The 23,414-nt window shown below is 45.3% G+C and overlaps 2 protein-coding genes across 2 annotated transcripts; one reads left to right on the top strand and one right to left on the bottom strand.

Moving 5' to 3' along the window:
- LOC8071360 lies at positions 16,425–18,856 on the top strand. The gene is made up of 3 exons (XM_021449209.1): positions 16,425–16,961; positions 17,648–17,951; positions 18,324–18,856. Exons 1-3 carry the CDS (start codon positions 16,425–16,427, stop codon positions 18,434–18,436), a joined length of 954 nt encoding a protein of 317 aa, XP_021304884.1. The 3' UTR covers positions 18,437–18,856.
- On the bottom strand, positions 22,218–23,408 carry LOC8070862. Its single transcript, XM_002436479.1, has one exon. It carries the CDS (start codon positions 23,406–23,408, stop codon positions 22,218–22,220), a length of 1,191 nt encoding a protein of 396 aa, XP_002436524.1.

Raw genomic sequence — 23,414 nt, 5'->3', positions numbered from 1 at the left:
CACTAACGCCTGAGCAGCTGAATTCACAAGGGAACAAGTAAAAATAGTGAAACAGTTAGGCGATAGGAAGCAGGTATTGGTGATGCGATTGTTGCATCAGTTCAAAAGAAGACATTTAATTTAACAGCAAAACAGAGATTTATGTTCACTCAGGAAAGAAAACTGAAATTTCTGGATAGTAAGTCAAAGTAGTGGCCCAATGTTCTGAACTTTTCCCTCAAAAAACAATGTTCTGAACTGACGGGATAACAATGAATCTAGTTATTTCAACATTCTTACTACTTTTAGCATCGACAAAAAAACTGATGTGCAAGAGAAGCTGTAAACACAATAAATGTGCAAGAGAATCTGTAAACACAACAAAAACATGAAAATAACTCTGCTTATCAGTAGCTTGTTTCAGATTAGTCCTAACCATTTTCTGAAACATATATTATTGTAGGAACCCAAAACCATACAGATGTTGGAAACTACATTACTAAAACAACAAAAAGAACCCTTTTAACTCAAGAAGAGGGTACTGGATGTAGCAACTAGCCAATTAAGTACATGCTACTATGCTAGGCAAGTTACAGTTACAGTTACAGGTTCTACTGTTTTTTTTTGAAAGAACAGGAGGGGCAAGGAGCCCCTACTGAGAATATATATATTAAAAATAGTGAAACAAGTACAAAGAAAGGAAAAACAAAACAGAACAAAACAAAACAATGAACAATAATACTGCTAGAAAAGAACTAGGGAACTAAGAAAGGAAAGAAGAAAAGATACAGTTCCCAGACAAGGAAACGCCAGGCTAAAGTAGGTTGTCTAGCCATTCTTGGATCTTGGGGAAATACTTTGTTCTTGCTCTGCATAGAAGCAAGTTGAATTCAGTCTTGAAGATAAATTTGCAGTTCTGGGTTGAGGGGGGTATTTGTCTGAAGATGAAGTTGTTCCTGCACATCCAGATCGCCCAACAGAGCAGTATAATGACCTCCATAAAAAAGCTCTCATTGATTTGAATCCTAAGGAGTTCTAGGTTCTGAAGTGGAAGTAAATCAGAATTAACATCTAGGTTGATGGAATGCCAGGCTTGTACAGCAAATGGGCAACCAATGAAGAGATGTTCAATTGATTCTTCAGTCTGCTGATTGCAGAGAACACACTCATAGCACTCTAGATTCATATTTCTTCTTCTTAAGACCCCCCTTGTATACTGTAATCAGTGTAACACAATGATCTTCTAAAAATCTGCCATGCAGCAACAAATTCACTGATTTCGAAAAGCAAAGTGCCAAAGTCCAAACAACAAAACTGCACACCTTATCAGTATTCAAGTTAGTAAATGTATTATCGGTTTTATTTGATCAACTGAACACCTTTCATGAGAAGAGTAACGAGTGCTGCAAAGATTACTGAAAACAAAAACCAGCAAGTTTACCTGGCGACTCGGTGGTGAGGACGACGATGTCCATCGTCTTCTCATTGCGAGGCAGGTTGATGACCAGAGGAGTCAGCCGCCCGCTTGAGCCAGCCCGCGCGCACAGCGTGATGCCTAAGACGTTGTTCGCTTCACCCAGTTCGGCTGCTAAATCTCTCCTCAGGTTGAACACGGACCGGCCTTCGAAATGTAAGAATCTCCATTGGAGCGGATTGAAGTTCCCCTGATCGTCGGCCCGCACATAGTGGATTGTCCGCCGAAGCTCCACTTGCGGCGGCTCGAGCTGGGAATGCCGGTTATACTTAGGGACCAACGGGCCATGGATGGGTACCAGTTGAGGCTGTTGCAATGGAGGAGAACGTTAGTGTTTAGGAAAGCGAAAGAAACAGACAACACTGGGATGGGAAGTCTAAATACACATTGCGATCAGAACAAAATGTTCAGACCTAGGTATCCAGTCCTTGTTACTATGTGGCAAGAAAATACAACCATGCATGGCTCAAATTATTTAGAAAACAATCGTGAGAAAGAATTCCATTTATATATTAAAAAAACTCTCGGTAGCCCATTGAACTAACGCAGATCAAGGAATAACAACAGGAGCAAATTGATGCAGCTGTCAGCATTTTCCTACACTGTTAGGAACACCCCAAGACTTCTAGCAAAACAATTTCTAGAGTAGACAATAAGTTTTGGTTAGGTAACCAGTCCTTGTTACGATGTGGCAAGAAAATATGGCTCAGATTATTCAGAAAACAAGTCCTGAGAAAGAACTCCAATGATAAATAAATAAAAAAAAAACTCGATAGCCTACTGAACTAGCGCAGACCCAGGAAGAAATAGGTGAAGCTGTTCTAGCATTTCCCTACACTGTCAGGAACCTCCCAAGAAATCTAGCAAAATAATCTCAAGAAATATACAAGATAGCTGGTACAAAATGGGAAGACAACAAAGACTATCTGAATTCCTGATCAAGAATTGTTTCCCTAAAGCGAAGCAAAAGCAGAGCAGCAAGAATTCAAGAGCCCAGAACCTCTGCTCTGAAAACTTTTGAGCGAAAGAAGTAGTGATCTTAGCCCAAATTGTACGAAGAACTGCATCAAAGATTCAGTAACTTATATCCACAGTAACAGAAAGAAGAATCCTTCTAGGCCCAGACGAACGCGAGGAGTTCGAAGCGGAGGGGACGGCGAGCTCACCGCAATCGGTTCTGGTGGAACTGGAAGCTCAGGCGGGAGCAGTCTTTGGGTGATAGCCTCGACCACCCAACGCATTGGCGTGTCGTTGTCGTAGCACCAGTCGCCAAACCTGCGGTTGCTGATGAAGATGTCGCCGGACCCATCCTCCGCCGTGCGGGCCTGAAACAGGACGTTGTCCTGCTCCGGGGAATCGTAGGTGCACTGGACGGCGGAGTTGTAAGCGTAATTCTCGTCCTCGCTGTCCTCTATTTGGGCGAGGTACCGGCCGGAGGCGGCGCTGTGGAAGAGCACGTAGTCGGTGCCGTCGCGCACCAGGCGGTGCACCGCCCACGCTCCGTGCAGGTGCAGCGACCCACGGTTCGGGCAACAGGCGATGCCCTGCCTGTCCACTTGGGCGTAAAGGTACGCTTCGTAGTCGCGGATCCACAGCCACACGTGCGTCCGGTCGGGGAAGGACTCCATCGCCGGCGCTGGTTCTTTTGCTGCGGGGGCGGGGGCTTGGGTTGCTTGGCGTTGGCGCTGCTGCGTTGCGAGGGGAAGCGGAGAGGAGGAAGAAGAAGACGGAGAGGAGTTTGTTGCGGCAGTTACGTTTGGGCACCGAAGCGGGGGTGGGCAATTTAAAGGCGGTCGCCGGGCCTTCTTCTGCTGGGCTGGGCTCTGGTAGAATCACAAGCGTAGGTCGGTTGCTGGACTGGCCAGCTGTCCACTGGCAGGTGGGATCAGTCAGTCAGGGCCGGGAGACGAGTCAGTTCCTCACTTCCTCTGCCATCCCTGCAGTCATTGGCATGTGGGCCCATAAAAGTTGGAGATGACTTTCGTTCTGGTTCTTGTAGTATCTTGGTTAAGGCCTTGTTTAGTTTCTAATTTTTTTTTGATTGGGGTACTGTAGTATTTTTATTTTTATTTGACAAATATTATCCAATTATAGAATAATTAGGCTCAAAAGATTTATCTCGCGATTTACAGACAAACTATGTAATTAATTTTTGTTTTTATCTATATTTAATGTTCTATGCATGTGCCGCAAGATTGGATATGATGGAGAATCTTGAAAAGTTTTTGGTTTTAGGAGTGAACTAAATAAGGGCTAAATGACCATTTTATGTTGCTTTCAAGGATATAAGAAGACAAACGTCTGGTAATTTGGTTGGAGTAGGGACTGTCCCATAGAGTTGCATTGCAAAGAAAACTATGGCATCTAAGGGCACTCTTAATAGAAAATTTAAAAATTGTGGATTCTATCCCTCTAAATGACTTGATAGCTCAGCAAAATACTGATATGACAACCTAATTAACGGTGATAGCTCGCAGACCGCCGCGTGCGCTCGTCGACGCTGCTGCTGCATGTGCTCGCTCTGCTGGTCACGGGAGCTCGCCGGCCACCATGCGTCTTGCTTGTGCAGCCGCTGCATGCTCCCTGGCCGCGCACTCGGCGTGCTCGCTCCACTGGCTACGTGCTAGCTCGCCAGCCGCCACGCATGCTCATTGGCCGCGCGCGCGTGCTCACTCGAAGCAGGTACAATAATGGACTCATAGCCAAACTAATGTTGATATGGAGGAGAGAAAAGAGGAGAGATGATAGTTTGGCTCTCATGCAAGCATCAAGCTGGGCACGGATGCATAGATAGTGGTGGGCTCAAATAACAAGTGTTGTGAGAAGAAATAGGAAAGAGAAGGTGTTTTAGAGACAAGTATGAGACAAACTTATTGTATAACTTTACTCTAATCACTTGACTTATAGCCAAGCACTTGGCTCTATTATTGACCTTGCTCTTATGCCGCCGTTGTGTGCTCCCTTTGCACGCTTGCTCACGCCACATGCTCGCTGCTCGCATGCTGCCACGTTGCCCCCACCACCACATGTGTCATATTGTGTGCAGTTGGGAGAGAAGCAGGTCGCCGCATGCGTCCTGCATCATGTGCGTGTGGGAGAGAAACAGAGAACGAGAGGAGAGAGGAAGAGATAAGAAGAGTGAAAAAAGTATAATATTTATTATGGAAAGACTCTATTATATGTGATAGTTTCTATAGATTGTTTTTATTGATGTAGTCATAGCCGTTTTGGAGATTGTGTATAGTTTCAGCCATTATGAGAGCAACTCCAAGAACTTAGCTAAAATTAGTAGTTAAAATATATTATTTAGTCATTTTGTAAAATAGAAAACTTTTTGAAAAAGGAAAGGTCCATAGCTTTGCTATTTTATAAAATCAACTAGCTAGTGTCATTGATTAGCTATATATAGCCACCGAAAATCAAGGGATAGCCAACTTTTTATTTTACAAAAGCAGATAGCACAAATCTTGGAGTCTACTTTTTGTTTTTGCAAATTTTAAAATAGCCTCTACACACAAAAATAGTCAAGCTGTTGAAGTCGCTGTGACTGCCCTATACTTACTCAATCTAAAGTATAACTAACTAGAAATCTATTTTTTAAAATAGTGGAGAGGCGCCAGAGCAATTCCCACTAGTCTTAACTAAAAGCAAAAGATCTATTAAATATGTGCATAATGTTTATTAATTTGCTGAACACATATGAAAAGAGATTATTTGATGATATCATGATATCATCCAATAGTTTACTAAACGGAACTCTGCTATGCAATAGGTCACACAATTGAGGAGCGCATGACCCGTCGCCCTCCTCGCGCTCGCCTCCTCCTCATGTCCTTCTCCTCCTCTCGAGCTCCTCCCTCCCCCTCCTCCCCCTCCAGCGGCGGTGGTGACACTGGCGAGGTAGGCCTCCTCCTCCACGCGACCATGCTCACGCCCTAGCCTTCTTCCCCAACTCCAGCTAGGGTTCTGATGGCCATGCCCCACCCTTCTTCTCTAAATCTAGCGGGCTTAGAAGGGGTTACGCGGTGGAGGCACGCTAGCCAAGGGGTGGGGGAAGAGGTCGAGCGGTTTAGGGACCCTAGTGGCGATGGAGGCATTCGGGCCAAGGAGGGATAGGGGCGCCATGGCTAGAGCATGAGCACGGCGTCACCGACAAGCATGGAATGGTGGAGCTCCGGCAAGAGAAGGAAAGGGAAGAGGGCAGTCGCGCATGGGCGCTAGGGTTGACCGGAGCTACGGCAAGCTACGACCAAGCTCCAATGAATCCAAGCACCCGTGGCAGGTCGGTGGCCGACGGCAAGAACGAGGATGAGGAGGAGGAACGCGGGCAGAGCGGAGCCAAGCGGCGGGGGCGGGTTGAGGGCAGCTAGCCACTGGCTGGGGCAACGGGGAAGGAAGGAGCGGGGGCTGCAGCCAGGTTGTGCTCTTCCCGAGCGCGCGACCGGTCTTGGCATAACCTCCCCCTTAATATTCTGGTAAGTTATCATGTGTCGTGTTTGTTGAAAGCCAAAATTCTATATTTTAAACAGTGTCCTACTAGCTCCTCACTGATGTTACACTTACACTCGTTCATACTTAAATCTACAAGCCACCTCGCGCTTTCGATGTATCGTCAACTGAGCTTCATCACACAAACGACACAATAGTGATTTTCAGCTCATGACTAAAAAGGCTAAAAAGTTCAGAAAACTTAGGTTTAAACCATTCAGTAAAGACAGTAACTAGAACCCTTGATTTGATACTGTACAAACCATCCAGCAGTTTTCAAGTTCTGAAACTTTAAGGCCAATTCAAAACGCTTACACTCAGCAGAGCGCATCAGCTCTACTAGTACCAAAAACAGGACTTGCTGAGTATTCGTTTTCTGAAGCTTTCAGAGCAGAAAAGCACCACAGTTCTTGTCTCATTGTATCTGAAGCAGCGATACTTCTCCTTTCTCCTTTCTGAAGAGACGAACTCCGATGCAGAAGCCTTTGTTCTCGTACTCCTCTATCTCTATGGTGGATCAACATTTGCGTACACTAACTCCTGAGCAGCTGAATTCACAAGGGAACAAATAAAAATAGTGAAACAGTTAGGCGATAGGAAGCAAGTATTGGTGATGTGATTGTTGCGTCAGTTCAAAAGAAGACATTTAATAGCAAAACAGAGATTTATGTTCATCCAGGAAAAAAAACTGAAATTCCTGGACAGTGAGTCAAAGTAGTGGCACAATGTTCTGAACTGACGGGGTAACAATGAACCTAATTATTTCAACATTCTTACTACAGTTAGCATCAACAAAAAGACAGATAGGCAAGAGAATCTGTAAACACAACAAAAGCATGAAAATAATGCTAACAATATACCTTTGCTTATCTGTAGCTTGTTTCAGATTAGTCCTAACCATTTTGGGAAAAATATTGGAAACTACATTACCAAAACAACACAAAGAACCCAAAAACTCAAGAAGAGGGTACTGGATGCAGCAACTAGCCAAATATATAAATTCAGAATCAAAACTAAAGAAACTCTCTGAACATCTGAGCTTAAGAACATGCTACTATGCTAGGCAAGTTACAGTTACAGGTTCTACAGTTACAAGTTTCACTGGTTTCTCAAAGCAAAGTGCCAAAGTTCAAACAACAGAACTGCAGATCTTAAGTTAGTAAATGTACTCTTATCACTTTGATCAACTGAACACCTTCCATGAGAAGAGTAACAAGTGCTGCAGAGATTACCGAAAACAAAAACCAGGAAGTTCTTACCTGTCGACCCGGTGGTGAGGACGACGATGTTCATGGTCTTCGCATCGGAAGGCAGGTCGATGACCAGAGGAGTCAGCCGCCCGCTTGAGCCAGCATATGCGCACAACGTGATGCCTAAGACGTTGTTCGCTTCACCCAGTTCCGCTGCTATATCTCTCCTCAGATTGAACACGGACTGGCCTTCGAACTCTAAGAATCTCCATTGGAGTGGATTGAAGTTCCCCTGATCGTCCGCCCGCACGTAGTGGATTGCCCGCCGAAGCTGTGGAGGCTGTTGCAGTGGAGCAAAGCACTGTTGTTTAGGAAATTAGGAAACCAAAACAAGCATACTACACTAGTATTTGGGAAACCGAAACAAGCAGACAACACTGGGAATAGGAGGTCTAAATACACATTACGATGAGAACAAAATGTTCAGTTCAGACCTAGGTAATCACTAATCAGTCCTTGTTACGATGTGGCAAGAAAATACAACCATACATGGCTCAAATTATTCAGAAAAACAAGTTGTGAGAAAGAATTCCAATTACATATATATAAAAAAATCTCTCGGTAGCCCATTGAACTAACGCAGATCAAGGAATAACTGGAACAAATTGATGCAGCTCTCAGCATTTTCCTACACTGTTAGGAAGATCCCAAGACGTCTAGCAAAATAATTTCTAGAATAGATAACAGTGACTATCTGATATTCTGAATTTCTGATCAAGAACTGTTCCCTAAAGCGAACCAAAAGCAGAGCAGCAAGCAATCAAGAAAACTTTTGAGCAAAAGAGGTAGTGATCTTAGCCCAAATTGTACGAAGAACTGCATCAAAGATCCAGTAACTAATAGCCACAGTAACAGAGAGAAGAATCCAATCATTAAGCAAGTTTGCCTTCAATTCTAGGCCCGGACCAACGCGAGGAGTTCGAAGCGGAGGGGACGGCGAGCTCACCGGAATCGGATCTGGTGGAACTGGAAGCTCAGGCGGGAGCTGTCTTGGGGGGATAGCCTCGACCACCCAATGCATTGGCGTGCCCTCGTGGTCGTGGCACAAGTCGCCGAAGCTGCGGTTGCTGATGATGATGTCGTCGGATCCATCCTCCGCCCCGCGGGTCTGAAACAGGACGTTGTCCTGCTCCGGGGAATCGTAGGTGCACTGGACGAGGTAGTAAGACTCGTCGTCCTCGTCCTCTATTCGGGCGAGGTACCGGCCGTAGGCGGCGCTGTGGAAGAGCACGTAGTCGGTGCCGTCGCGCACCAGGCGGTGCACCGCCCACGCTCCGTGCAGCGCCCCAGGGTTCTCGCTGATGTCGATGCCCTCCCCGTCCTCTCTGGCGGAAAGGTACGCTTCGTACTCGCGGATCCACAGCCACACGTGCGTCCGGTCGGGGAAGGACTCCATCGCCGGCGCTGGTTCTTTTGCTGCGGGGCGGGGGCTTGGGTTGCTTGGCGTTGGCGCTGCTGCGTTGCGACTTGCGAGGGGGAGCGGAGAGGAGGAAGAAGAAGACGGAGAGGAGTTTGTTGCGGCAGTTACGTTTGGGCACCGAGGCGGGGGTGGGCAATTTAAAGGCGATGGGCTTCTTCTGCTGGACTGGGCTGGGCTCTGGTAGAACGAACCACAAGTGTAGGTCGGTTGCTGGACAGGCTAGCTGTCCACTGGCAGGTGGGGTCAGTCAGTCAGGGCTGGGAGACGAGTCAGTTCCTCTGCCATCCCTGCAGCCAGAAGTTAGAGATGTTTTTCGTTATGGTTCTAGTAGTATTTTGGTAAAATGACCGTTTTATGTTGCTGTCAAAGATATAAGAAGACAAACGTCTGATAATTTTGTTCGAATGACTGTAAGTTGCATTGTAAAGAAAACCATGGCATTGTTAGGGCACTCTCAATAGAAAATTAATTATTGATTCTATCTCTCTTTAATAAATCGACAACTCAGCAAAATGTTGATATGGTTGCCTAATTAAAGATGAAAGAGATAAAAAAAAGAGAAAACCATTTCTTCTAAAGGAAATGACGTCGGCTCTTGAACCTGTTTAGATTCTTTGGTCCAAAGAAAAAAAAAATTGTGGAATTGAGGCCTAACAACTAAACGGGGCAAAAAAAAAATTGGGGTCAAAATTTTAGGCTGCAACTGTGCGCACTCCTATGGAAGCCCACCAGTGACAACTTAGGTTGCATCACGCTCTAATTCCACAAAAAAATTTCTCTTTGGACTAAAAAATTCCAAATCTAAACAGGCCCCAAAGCATAAAGAAATGACAATTTGTGTGTTGTGAGGAAACCAACCGTTCCTATGGTTGATGGCTCGCAGACAATCGCGTGCGCTCACCGATGCTGCTGCTACACGTGCTCGCTCTGCTGGTCACGGGAGCTCGCCGGTCGTCGCGGCATGCTCGCTTGGTCACTCCACCGGCTACGTGCTAGCTCACCGGCTGCCGTGCATGCTCGCTCAAGCCGCCGCTGCGTGCTCCCTTCGCGGCCCGGAAGCCACGCGCGCTCGCCCGCGCCGCATGCTCACTGCTCGCATGCTGCCGTGTTGCCCACATCGCCACATGTGTCCAATTGTGTGTGGTTGCCTGGTTGGGAGAGAAGCAGGTCGCCGCATGCGTCCTGCATCATGCGCAGTTGGGAGAGAAGCAGAGGAGAGAGAGGAGAGAGGAAGGGATAAGAAGAGAGAGAAAAAATAATATTTATTATGGAAAGACATCTCCACACTGTGTGAATAGTTTGTATAAATTATTTTTATTAAAATAGACTTTTTAAGGTTGTCTATAGTTTCAATCCTGAGAACTTATAAAGTTATACTTGCTCAATATAAAGTACAACTAACTAGGCATCTATTTTTAAAGATAGGAGAGGCAAGCCAGGGCAGTTGCCACTAGTCTGAAGTAAAAGCAAAAGATCTACTAAGTATATGCATAATGTTTATTAATTTGTTGAACACATATGAAAAGAGATTTGAAGATATCATCCAATAATTTACTAAACGGAAACTCTACTACGCAACACGTGACCGGTCGCCCTCCTCGAGCTCGCCCCTTCCCGGCCTCCTTCTCCTCCCCTCGAGCTCCTCTCTCCCTTCCTCCCCCTCTGGCGGCGGCGACATCGATGAGGTAGGCCTCCTCCTTCTCTGCGCGACCATGCCCACGACCCAACTTTCTTCCCCAACTCCAGCTAGAGTTCTGGTAGCCACGCCACACCCTTCTTCTCCAAATCTGGTGGGGCTTAGATGGGGTCAGCCAGTGGAGGCACTCTAGCCAGGTGGTGGGTTAGGAGGTCGAGCGGCTTAGGGGCCCTAGTGGTGACGGAGGCGTCCGGGCCAAGGAGAGACGGGGGCACCATGCCGGAGCTCGAGCTTGGCATCGCCGATAAGCATGGAATGGCGGAGCTCCGACAAGATGGAGAAGGGGAAGAAGGTGGCCGCCGTGGCCGCTAAGGTTGATCGGAGCTCCGATGAACCCTAACATCGTGGCGGGTCGGTGGCTGGCCCAGGTTGAGGAGGAGGAGGAGGAGGAGGAGGAGGAGAAAGAGAGCGGGGGCAGGGTGGAGCGGAGCGGCGGGGACAGGTTGAGGACGGCTGGCCGCTGGCTAGGTGGCAGGGACGAAGACAAGGTGAGGAGGAAGGAACAGGGGCTGCACCAGGTCACGCTCTTCCCGAGCACGCGACCGGTCGTGGCATAATCTCTCCCTTAATGTTCTAGTAATTTTATCACGTGTCGTGTTTGTTGAAAGCCAAAATTCCATATTTTAGCTCCTTACTGATGTTACACTTACACCGGTTCATACTTAAATCTGCAAGCCACCTCGAGCTTCCGATGTATCGTCAACTGAGATTCATCACACAAAACGACAAAATAGTGATTTTCAGCTCATGACAGAAAAGGCTAAAAAGTTCAGAAAACATAGGTTTAAACCATTCAGTAAAAATGGCAACTACAACCCTTGATTTGATACTGTACAAAGTCGTTCAGGCACTATTTTCACACAATGCATCCAACAGTTTTCAAGTTCTGAAACTTCCAAGCCAATTCAAAACGCTTACAGTCAGCAGAGCGTATCAGGTCTACTAGTACCAAAAACAGGACTTGCTGAGTGTTGGTTTTCTGAAGTTTTCAAAGCAGAAAAGCACAACTAGTTCTTGTCTCGTTGTATCTGAAGCAGCTATACTTATCCTTTCTCTCCTTTCTGAAGAGACGAACTCCGATGCAGAAGCCTTTGTTCTTGAACTCCTCTACCTCTATAGTGGATCAATATTTGCGTACACCAACTCCTGAGCAGCTGAATTCACAAGGGAACAAGTAAAAATAGTGAAACAGTTAGGCGATAGGAAGCAAGTATCGCTGATGCGATTGTTGCGTCAGCTCGAAAGAAGACATTTAACATCAAAACAGAGATTTATGCTCATTCAGGAAAAAAAACTAAAATCTCTTGACAGTGAGTCAAAGTAGTGGCACAATGTTCTGAACTGACGGGGTAACAATGAATCTAATTATATCAATATTGTTACTACTGTTAGCATCAACAAAAAGACATAGTGGCAAGAGAAGCTGTAAACACAACAAAAGCATGAAAGTAATTCTAACAATATACCTCTGTTTATCAGTAGCTTGTTTCAGATTTGTCCTAACCATTTTCTGAAACATATGTTATTGTATACGAACCCAAAACCATACAGATGTTGGAAACTACATCCCTAAAAAAACAAAAAGAACCCAAAAACTCAAGAAGAGGGTACTGGATGCAGCAACTAGCCAAATATATACATTCAGAATCAAAACTAAAGAAACTCTCTGAAGTCTGAACATCTGAGCTTCAGAACATGCTACTATGCTAGGCAAGTTACAGTTACACTTACAGTTACAAGTTTCACTGATTTCTCACAGCAAAATGCCAAAGTCCAAACAACAGAACTGCAGACCTTATCAATATTCAAGTTAGTAAATGTACTCTTATCACTTTGATCAACAGAACACCTTTCATGAGAAGAGTAACGAGTGCTACAGAGATTACTGAAAACAAAAACCCGCAAGTTCTTACCTGTCGACCCGGTGGTGAGAACGACGATGTCCATGATATTCTCATCGGAAGGCAGGTCGATGACCAGAGGAGTCAGCCGCCCGTTTGAGCCAGCATATGCGCACAACGTGAGGCCTAAGACGTTGTTCGCTTCACCCAGTGCGCCTGCTATATCTCTCCTCAGGTTGAATACGGACTGGCCTTCGAACTCTAAGAATCTCCAATGGAGCGGATTGAAGTTCCCCTGATCGTCTGCCCACACGAAGTGGATTGTCCGCCGAAGCACCGGTTGAGGTGCTTGTGGCTGGATGCCCCGGCGCCGGAGCCGGCGGATCGGGCCACCGGTCATCGCTGGAGCCTGTTGCAGTGCAGCAAAGCACTGGTGTTTAGGAAACCAGAACAAGCAGACTACACTGGCAACTCAGGGAGAATCGGTACCAGTTGAGTTTGTTCCAATGGAGCACAACGCTAGTGTTTGGGAAACCAAAACAAACAGACAACACTGAGAATGGGAGGTCTAAATACACATTGCGATGAGAACAAAAATGTTCAGACCTAGGTATCCAGTCCTTGTTACTATGTGGCAAGAAAATACCATGGCTCAAATTGTTTAGAAAACAAATCGTGAGAAAGAATTCCAATTATATATTAAAAAAACTCTCGGTAGCCGACTGAACTAACGCAAATCAAGGAATAACAAGAGCAAATTGATGCAGCTGTCAGCATTTTCCTACACTGTTAGGAACACCCCAAGACTTCTAGCAAAACAATTTCTAGAATAGACAATAAGTTGTGGATAGATGATGGTACAAAATGGGAAGACAACAAAGACTATCTCATATTCTGAATTTCTGATCAAGAAATGTTCCCTAAAGCGAATCAAAAGCAGAGCAGCAAGAATTCAAGAGCCCAGAACCTCTGCTCTGAAAACTTTTGAGCGAAAGAAGTAGTGATCTTAGCCCAAATTGTACGAAGAACTGCATCAAAGATTCAGTAACTTATATCCACAGTAACAGAAAGAAGAATCCTTCTAGGCCCAGACCAACGCGAGGAGTTCGAAGCGGAGGGGACGGCGAGCTCACCGCAATCGGTTCTGGTGGAACTGGAAGCTCAGGCGGGAGCAGTCTTTGGGTGATAGCCTCGACCACCCAACGCATTGGCGTGTCGTTGTCGTAGCACCAGTCGCCGAACCTGCGGTTGCTGATGAAGATGTCGCCGGACCCATCCTCCGCCGTGCGGGCCTGAAACAGGACGTTGTCCTGCTCCGGGGAATCGTAGGTGCACTGGACGGCGGAGTTGTAAGCGTAATTCTCGTCCTCGCTGTCCTCTATTTGGGCGAGGTACCGGCCGGAGGCGGCGCTGTGGAAGAGCACGTAGTCGGTGCCGTCGCGCACCAGGCGGTGCACCGCCCACGCTCCGTGCAGGTGCAGCGACCCACGGTTCGGGCAACAGGCGATGCCCTGCCTGTCCACTTGGGCGTAAAGGTACGCTTCGTAGTCGCGGATCCACAGCCACACGTGCGTCCGGTCGGGGAAGGACTCCATCGCCGGCGCTGGTTCTTTTGCTGCGGGGGCGGGGGCTTGGGTTGCTTGGCGTTGGCGCTGCTGCGTTGCGAGGGGAAGCGGAGAGGAGGAAGAAGAAGACGGAGAGGAGTTTGTTGCGGCAGTTACGTTTGGGCACCGAAGCGGGGGTGGGCAATTTAAAGGCGGTCGCCGGGCCTTCTTCTGCTGGGCTGGGCTCTGGTAGAATCACAAGCGTAGGTCGGTTGCTGCCGCTGGATAGGCCAGCTGGCAGCTGTTCACCGGCGGCAGGTGGGGTCAGTCAGTGCCGGGATCAGATCCTCTGCCAACCCTGCTGCCACTGGCATGTGGGTCTACAAAAGTTGAAGATGTGATTTTCGTTCTGGGCCTTGTTTACTTCCGAAAAATTTTGGAAAATGGACACTCTAGTATTTTCGTTTGTATTTGACAAATATTGTCCAATTATGGACTAACTAGGCTCAAAAGATTCGTCTCGTCAATTTCGACTAAACTGTGCAATTAGTTTTTATTTTCGTCTATATTTAATACTCCATGCATGCATCTAAAGATTCGATGTGACAGGAAATGTGAAAAATTTTGTAAAATTTTCTGGGAACTAAACAAGGCCCTGGTTCTAGTAGTATTTTGGTTAAATGGCCGTTTTATGTTGCTCTTAATAAGGATATAAGAAGACAAGTGACTAGTAATTTGGTTCGAGTTGGAACTGTCCCAAAGAGTGGCATTGCAAAGACAACTGATATCACTCAAATTTAAAGTACAACTAACTAGGCATCTATTTGTAAATTAGTGGAGACGAAAGTTTGAAGTAGAAGCAAAAGATCTACTAGGTATGTGCATAATGTTCATTTAATTTGTTGAACACATATGAAAAGAGATTATTTGATGATGTGGCGCATATCTTACCACACAATTGTTGAAATCTACAGTTGAACGTGTCAATCTGCATATGCTTATCTATTGCTTGTTTCAAATTAGCCCTAACTCCTAAGAGCATCTTCAAGGGTTATGCATTTTTAATTTTGCATTTGATGGAGTTTGCAAAGTTCCAAATAAAAATGGCAAGGATAAAACGACGTGATCTCCAACGGTTTTGCATTTTCATGTGGCATTTGAGAAAATTTTGGGCCCACACTTTTTTCCCGAAAGGTTTTTCTCTTGGCGCGCGATTTTATTCGTCGCCGGTAATTCTTCGCGCGTCGCGCGCCTTCGTATCGCGACATTTCTTGCTCAGCCGTCATCACCCCATCCAGGTCCTCGCGCCGCGTCGTTTGGTCCTCACCCGTCATGAACCTCACCCCGTCCTGATCCTTGCCCGGTTGGAACCTCGCCCTGTCCTGATCCTCTGCGGCAAAGCTTCGCGGCAAAGCTTAGCGGCGCTCGCACGTGGAGGAGTCGCGCAGGTGGACGGAACGTAGCCCGAGTCGCGCGGGCGTGGGGACGATCACGATTTGCAAAGCCTGGGGGGCTTGGCATATATGCTAAGTCTAGACCTCTAAATGCCAAGTTATGCAAATTGCAAAGTCTAAATGCAAAACCATTGAATAGCATATTTTAAGTTTTTTTGCAAATTAGTAAATACAAAGTCTAAATGCATAACTCTTGGAGATGCTCTAATATAACCAGACCAAAGAAATAGCAATTGGTCCGCTTGATTTTTTTCTCATTATTTTCAGACATTGAATAGGAATCTTCAGATGTCAATCCAAGAGTTTTCGAACTCATGTTGCATTGTTCTTCTTCAATCTTCATATCTTCTTCATCACGACACACGAATTCCTGGCCCCTATCTGCCATCAACCGCCTCACATCTCTAGTGTCGTACCTATCATCGAGTCTTCATCCTATGGCTCCCACCATGCTAACCCTACATTGTCAGGCCATCACCATGACTCTCATACCCTTCCCTGACCGCCTAATCACCATCTTTCTCAAGCCCCCTTTCTAAGGACGCAAAGTGCTAGGGCGTACAACACCTCCTACCACCACCGCCCAAAATTAAACCTAGTCGTCAATGCATGGAGAGTGGCGCTTCAAAATCGGCCTCAATTTCAAAGGTCTATAGTATATGTGGTGTGACAAGCAAAATATACCATTTTCTCAACACACATGCTGTTGCACCCACCGAAAAAAAAAATAAGGAAAGATCCAAAGAGTATCTGAACATGCAAGTATGCAACACTCGTTTGTTGAGAACTGTTTTGTACGTACTTTGGTACTAGTTTGGTTGCACTTGCATGCACTGGTCACTTTCGGGCTGATTAGGATTGTGACATTGTTTTTGTTCCCTTGCGAGTTGCGACAGCCTTGTTTTTTTTTCTTTTTTGATCTCAAGCTTCGGCTACTGCAAGAAAATGGTCAAATAGCCTCCCCGCAGCCAGCGTGTTCGCCAAGTCGACACCAGCGTGTTCGCCTTGGTGTCCACCATAGATGGCCCCACTTGCCATCCTCTGGAGCTCTGGACGGCCCGCCTCGTATCTGGGCCCGATAGGGCCCCACCTGCCAGTTGGCGGGCGACGCCGCAACCGACCTGCGCTTGCCTTCAAAACGCCCCACCTCGGCCTCGGCGCCCAGGCTAACCGTTGCGAAAACCAAAAAAATCACCTGCTCCGCCTCCGATGTTGTTCCCTCTCCAACTCTCCCGCTCGCCCACCGCCGCCGCACCACCACCACCACCCGCGCCCGCGATGGACCGCTTCCCCGACGGGACGCACGTGTGGCTGCGGAACCGCGTGCGGCGCACGTACCTCTACGCCGACGAGGACGGGTCCGGCGTCTCCCTGAGCGCGCGCCGCGAGACGCTGAACGCGGCGTGGCAGGTGCACCTGATCGTGCGCCACGGCCTCGCCTTCATCCTCCTCCGCTCCGCCGCCTACGGCCGCTACCTCGGGCCCTCGCCGCCCGTGGCGCAGCCGGACGGCCACCGCGGCCGCATCGCCGTGAGCGCCGTCCAGCGCGACTACAGCGAGCCGTTGCAGGCCAACATAAGGTGGAGGGCCAAGGCCGTCACGGCGGGGGGTGGCGGCGGCGACTACGTCCTCCTGTACCAATGGCGGGACGCAGAGCTCTACCTCCGCGCCAACGGCAGGTACCGCCGCTGGAACACCGGCGTCACCGTCGCCCCCGTCCATGGCCACGACGGCGACGAGAGCACGATGATGCATTGGACGGTCGAGCACATCCCCCCGAGGCCGGCGCCTCCTACCCTTCCTGCTCCGACTACGGTGAGTTCATTGTCCCTTCTCCTGGCACTCCTCTCGTTCGTTGATTCGGACGGAACATGATTCTCTCAGCCTGTAGATTCCATCAGTATATGGCTTACTTGAAGTAACGATCCTGATTGTTTCCTTTTGTTTTCCTTTTCGTAAATTCTGTCTAAGAACTGCTGAATCGTGGCTACTGCATGGAGCAATCCTTACATTTAGCATGGCCGAATTCTGCATTTGTAATTGAATTCTTGCTCCTCTGCGTTCGGTTCGCTTTAGGGATCAGCCAATTTACCCAAGATTTATTCTCTGTTTTATAGTATGATCGGTTTATGAAATTCTGTCTGTCATTCGTTAATCTGCAAAGGATCAAGTTGTGTAGAGACCATGGATTCTTAGTTATTAAGCAAACTCTTGCGTTTGTATACTTGGATGATTTGAGTTATCAATCAAGGTCTAAACATTTTGTTCTCGCCACGATGTGTATTCAGATACCTGTGTGAATGTGTCTTCTGTAACAATCAGTAACGATCCTGGTTGTTTCTTTTTTGTTTTTCTTTTCGTAAATTCTATCTAAGAACTGCTGAATCTTGGCTACTGCATGGTGCAATCCTTACTACATTTAGCCTGGCCGAATCCTGCATTTGTTATTGAATTCTTGCACCTGTGTGTATTCAGACACCTGTGTCTTCTGTTTGCCACAGGACCTGGGAGGCCGCACTGGCCTGTTGCAGCGGCGCACTGGGCCCATGATGGACCAGGAGCGACAGATCCGGTACTTTCTGGCGGGCAATAATGGGAAGTTCCTCCGCATGGGGGCATTCAGGTTCGTCGGGCGGTCCGTGTTAAACCTGACGAACCAGATGGCGAACAAAGTGGGCGAGGACATGTCCGCAATCTTGCTGTGCGTGTATGCCGGCGTCTTTGGAAGGCTGACCCCTCTGGTTGTCGACCTGCCTCGCAGCCAAGAGCCTTTGAACATCATCGTCCTCCCCATCAGTTCACCAGGTGACAACTCTGCAGTTCCCTCGGTGGTCTGTATGTCAAATGTTTGTAGATCATATTATCATATTGATGATGGTAGTTCATATGCACATATATTCAGTACTCTTCTTCGGAACTTACTTACCATCTTGTGCTTGATGAAATGACAGCTTTGTTCAGTTAGCAAAAACCTGAAACTCGTTGTAGATAAGCACAATCAGTTTATAATATTCAGTTGTTTTCAGTAGTCAGCCAATAGAGTTGATCTTGCCACTGATTGTCCTTTTTCGTTATTCACAAAACTGTTTTAGATTATTGAACTGCTACAATGGTTGGATCAGCCATTACATGCTTCCTAACTGACACATTGTTTTCACTTGCTGGTTGCAAATTCAGCTGCTGTGAGGTTGCTACACCCAAACGTGGATGCACCTGAACATGGACCCGCTCCAGCTTCCGCCTCTGCACCCGCTCCTGCTTCCGCCTCCGCACCCGCACCTGCACCCTAGAGGCATATGAGAGCAGGACTGCTGACGGCAACTTCGGGATTGGTCTCTCGGGTACAACTACTTGAGAATAGGCCGTAGTTTCTTGGTTCATATAGTTTCAGAGAACTCAGCAATTCTTCTGGCTTCTGGTAGTTTAGTTGGAGGCATTGTCCTGACAGGAAGCAGTTTATTTTGACCTTTCAGTTGCAGTACTCAGAAACTGATCTAGTTACCATCTTCATCTCTGTTACTGTTTGGATGGAGTTGGTGCTTGAATGATTTTGCACAGTGGCATTGGTTGTAGATAGCATATTGTGTGATAAGAAGAACACATGCTGGTGGTTTACTCTATATTTCCTCATAAATCCTGAGACACCTGATTTTTCAGTGTCTTTTCTGATCCTAGCTTTCAGTCATGACCTGAATAAAATCATGGCTGTATCATTTGTTGGCTGAAGCTACTTGTTACTTTTTGTTACCTGAGTAAACTTTTGTTATAACACTTTTATTAAAACAACCTATTATGGAACTAAACAAGGCCTAACTATATTAAATAAACTAATTGAGAAAAGTAGAATAATATGAAGGCACATCAATACACGAATGTATGCAGACATATGTAATACACGCGCGTCGGGCTCTGTCCACATAGTCGCGCAGAGTAGCTAACGGAGACGCGGAAGCAGCTAACGGCCGAGAGGGCGTTGGGTTGCGGCACGTTACCTGTGCATAACGGGTTTGGAAAGAGGCCTCGCATATGTATGGGAGCTGTTGCCATGTAAGTAAATCTATACCTATATACCTACTAATAAATTATAAAAATTTCAGTCTGCCTAAGATTTTCTTCTGCCGCATCTACTCAGCCTCCGAAATCGGTATCGGTGCGGCTGGAATCCGTATCTCGGTCTGTTTAAAGCTTGGAGAAGAAAAAAATAAAATAGAATATTTTCTAGGGTTTCCAATACAAAATTTTCTTTTACCCTTTCTATCATCTCACGGATCGCTGGCCTGACGGATGGCTGGTCTCGGCCGTCCGTTGTAGAAACGTAAAAAGAAAATAAATTTTTTTATAGAGTTCCTAATACAAAATCTCCTATATTTTATTAATTTTCTTTTCTTTTATTCTTTAATTTAGCTGAAAATTAATAAATACGTAGTAATTCATAGAAAATCTAAAAATTACAAAACAAATTTTATTCAGCTTTACATATGTTGATCCATACATTAAATAAAAAATAGGTGCAAAGTGTTTGTCCTATTAATTTACTTTTCTTTTATTCTTTATATCGGCTGAAAATTAATAAATGCGTAGAAATTCATAGAAAAATCTAAAAATTACAAAACAAAATTTGTTCAGTTCCACATATGCAGATCCATGTAGTAAAGAAAAAATATCACAATTTTTTAGTATATTTTTTTACTGAAGATGCTTGCCTATGCTTTTTAGTGTAAAACTGAAATTGTAGTTATCTTGCTCCAATTATTATAAAAATTTTATGACAGCCTATTTAATGTGACGCTTGATTTGTGGTAAAAGTTTTAGCACCATTCCTACATATCTCACTGATTTACTAATTTACCTAAACTTATGCTTGCTAAATAGTTTAGCATCAATTTAAATATGTAAAAATATAAAAAAGATGCTTCCACTACGCACGATGTGTTGTTATATCATATGACACTTCATAAGTCCATGTGTTTATAATCTACATATATTTAACTGATATATCATATTTTATAGGAATCCTAATCTAAATAAAAAATAAACCTAGCAACAAACTTCTCATGTTTTAATATAATACTATTTTTATTATTAAATAAATATGTCTCCAAGCTACATAATATTGTAAATATTAACTATCTCATACCATAGATGTCATGGTTATCAATAAAATAAATTATATGACCATTTGATGTTTTTCTCCCGTTGCAACGCACGGGCATATTTGCTAGTATTATTTAATAATCATCTGAGGAGCGCCTGATCGGATAACTGTTTACCGAAGAAAGCGGATCCAGAGTTACGCTAGGTTGGCTATCAGTAGGCATGACAACGCTACGGATATTTTTCTACCGTATTTGAGATCAAATTCGTTTAGAGGGGTTCAAATCTGTCCGTATCCGAGTCCGAATATTTAATATCTGATACCGTATCCTTATCCGAATACTTAAATCGTATATTTATGATGTCGACATCTAATTGTATCTTATCCGACATGATTGACATTATCCGTATTCGAATCTGAATCCAACCAGAAATATGAAAACAAATATGATATCGGTGATATCCGTTCGTATCCGATCCGTTTTCATCCCTATCTATCAGGGACGTTTGCACGTTCATCTATCTGGCTCCAAGTCGTATTGATACTTTATTTATACGTGTGTATGTACTCGTACATGTTGGTATACACGTGAATCCGAGGAGCGTCTGTCCGGATTAACGGAGAGCACATATATAGACATGTCTGTCCGGATTAACGGAGAGCACATAGATAGACATGTTTGGACGTATGTACGTGTACATCCTTCTAAGATAATTGAGTATATAAATATACTTTTTTTTTTCACAAGGGAGTATGCGTATATACTTTTTTTTGACAAAAAATACAAAATGTTTTTAGAAAATGGTAGATGTGCACGACGGATTGCAAAATATGAATAGTAGCATTTTCGTTTTTATTTGATAAATATTGTCTAATCATAGAGTTACTAGGCTTGAAAGATTTGTATCGTAATTTATAGATAAACTGTGTAATTAGTTATTTTTTTTATCTATATTTAATGTTCCATGTAAGTGTCACAAGATTCGATGTGATAGGGAATCTTGTAAAGTTTTGGGTTTTTGGATACATCTAAACAAGGCCTCAATACAATGAAGTATGACGGTATGAGTGTGTACATTACAAGTAAACCTGCTAAGGCAGCCACGTGCGGGTTCATGGACGAGGACCAACATCTAACGACGGTGGAACGGCCCATAAACAGCGACGGCGCGCGGGACTCGCTAAACATCGAGAGTAAATACTAGTAAGAGTAAAAAGGAATATATATATATATATATATATAATAAGTGCTATTCTACACCCTAAGTGTAGAATGCTATTCTACACCCTAGGTGTAGAATACTATTCTACACTAAACAATTGTAATGAACAAAATTCAGTATTGTTTAGTATTTGCGTTTCAGTATTTTTCAGTATCTCAGTGTCTTAGGTGTACTCATGAATGATACTGAACGTTGTTCAGTACTGCTCAGTATTTTTTCTTCTCAGTTTTGACTTGCGGTGTAGAATAATATTCTACACCTAGGGTTCAGTACTATTTTACACCGAACTAAACAGATTTCATTATCGGTCAGTATCCGTGTTTCAGTATTGTTCAGTATTTCGTGGTCCTAAGTGTAGTGTTGGATGATACTGAACGATGTTCAGTACTGCTCAGTTTTTTTATGCTCAATTTTGGCTTACGGTGTAGAATAATATTCTACACCTATATATATAATTACTCCTAGGGAGTAGAAAAAATTTACCATATATATATATATATATATATATATATATATATATATATATATATATATCACACTCAACTTTTGATACAAAAGAAGGCCTAAATGTCACAAAAATACGACAACCGATGACCAACCAATAAAATACACATAATCAGGCTCCAAGGTACTCCCATGAGAATACTCAAACACAAATTTAGCATAAATACACATAATCTAGGCTCCGAGGTAACACTCCCACGAAAATCCTCAAACAAGAGATATATTGTGAGGCACATTACACAGATAACTTCAGTAGACGAAAAACCATGATGGACGAGCTGCATAAAATTTATCTATCGAACATCCTTTCGCAATACCTTCTGGCACCTGCATTATTGTCTCTGGCAACAAAGGTGTGATCGTCCCGTTTGTGATGTTGAACACACCACTGTCACGGAAAGGATCTGCGGGACAATCTCTTCCACCATAGTCACACATGAAGTAGATGCAATCTGCCTGAACTCCGTACTCAGAAGCATGGAGAGCCTTGGAGTATGGGCCAACAAAGAGTGCTTCGCCTTCTAGAGAATTGAGCCGCCTCCATTGAACAGTAGAAGAGGTGGTCAAATCGACCTCAAATACGTCAAATGAAAAGGTACGGCAAAACTTCGTCCGATCTTTCCCCGGCGACAAGGACAAGAAGCCTCCAACCAGTCGCGTTACATGCAGTAATCTACCACTGGACTCTACAAGATAGAAGAAATACATACAGATACTTTTCTCACTAGCAACGGTTTGGTGTATGACATCATTTGCGATGCATTTCATGGATGAGATTTTTGGCTTGCATTTGCTGCTTGACTCAACCTCAAGGACGAAGAGCTTCCTGGGTGCGAGAGCATATAGCTTCCCATCAACGAATGCAACATCACATATGCGATCATGGTCAAGCACACGGAATGCAGAGGCCGTCGATGGCTGACAGATGGAGATTACACTCTGATACTTGCAGTTTGTGATGAGTATCGCGAAAACAGAATCTGGTGAGACGTCCATGGACGAGAGCAAGACCAGCTTGAGCAAGATATATGGGCTTCGGTAGCCATCCACCGGCCTGTGACTGTGACACCAGATGGTTTCTGCATCAGGTAGGTGCACGACATCCTTGGAGAAAGGGTTCATCAGCAGTGAGGCCCCGTCACCGGTGCGCTGCTCGAGTAAGAGCCAGTTGCCCACGGAGCCAATGCACCGAAAATTGTCTGGTTGTACTAAAGGCAGGGAGTGAATTTTACCGTCCGAGACACTGAGGAAGGTGCCGTCACGAAGGGTGAGCCACGGGAACGGAGGGGGCAAGGGCTCTAGCCGGGCACTGTGGTGCCATGGGCGGCAGACTGCTGCAAGTCGGATGCGATCTGCTAGGGAGGGTAGGCGCCTGAGGACAAGGGTCAGGAGCTCTGGCTGCAAGTCTGTCCAAGATGGGCAGTGTCTGGTGGCCGCCATCACGCG

The sequence above is a fragment of the Sorghum bicolor genome, chromosome 10 (assembly GCF_000003195.3).
Source record: "Sorghum bicolor cultivar BTx623 chromosome 10, Sorghum_bicolor_NCBIv3, whole genome shotgun sequence".
NCBI classification, from domain to species: domain Eukaryota; kingdom Viridiplantae; phylum Streptophyta; class Magnoliopsida; order Poales; family Poaceae; genus Sorghum; species Sorghum bicolor.
Note: the sequence above shows the minus strand (reverse complement) of the source record. Positions and strands in the feature narration are given on the sequence as shown.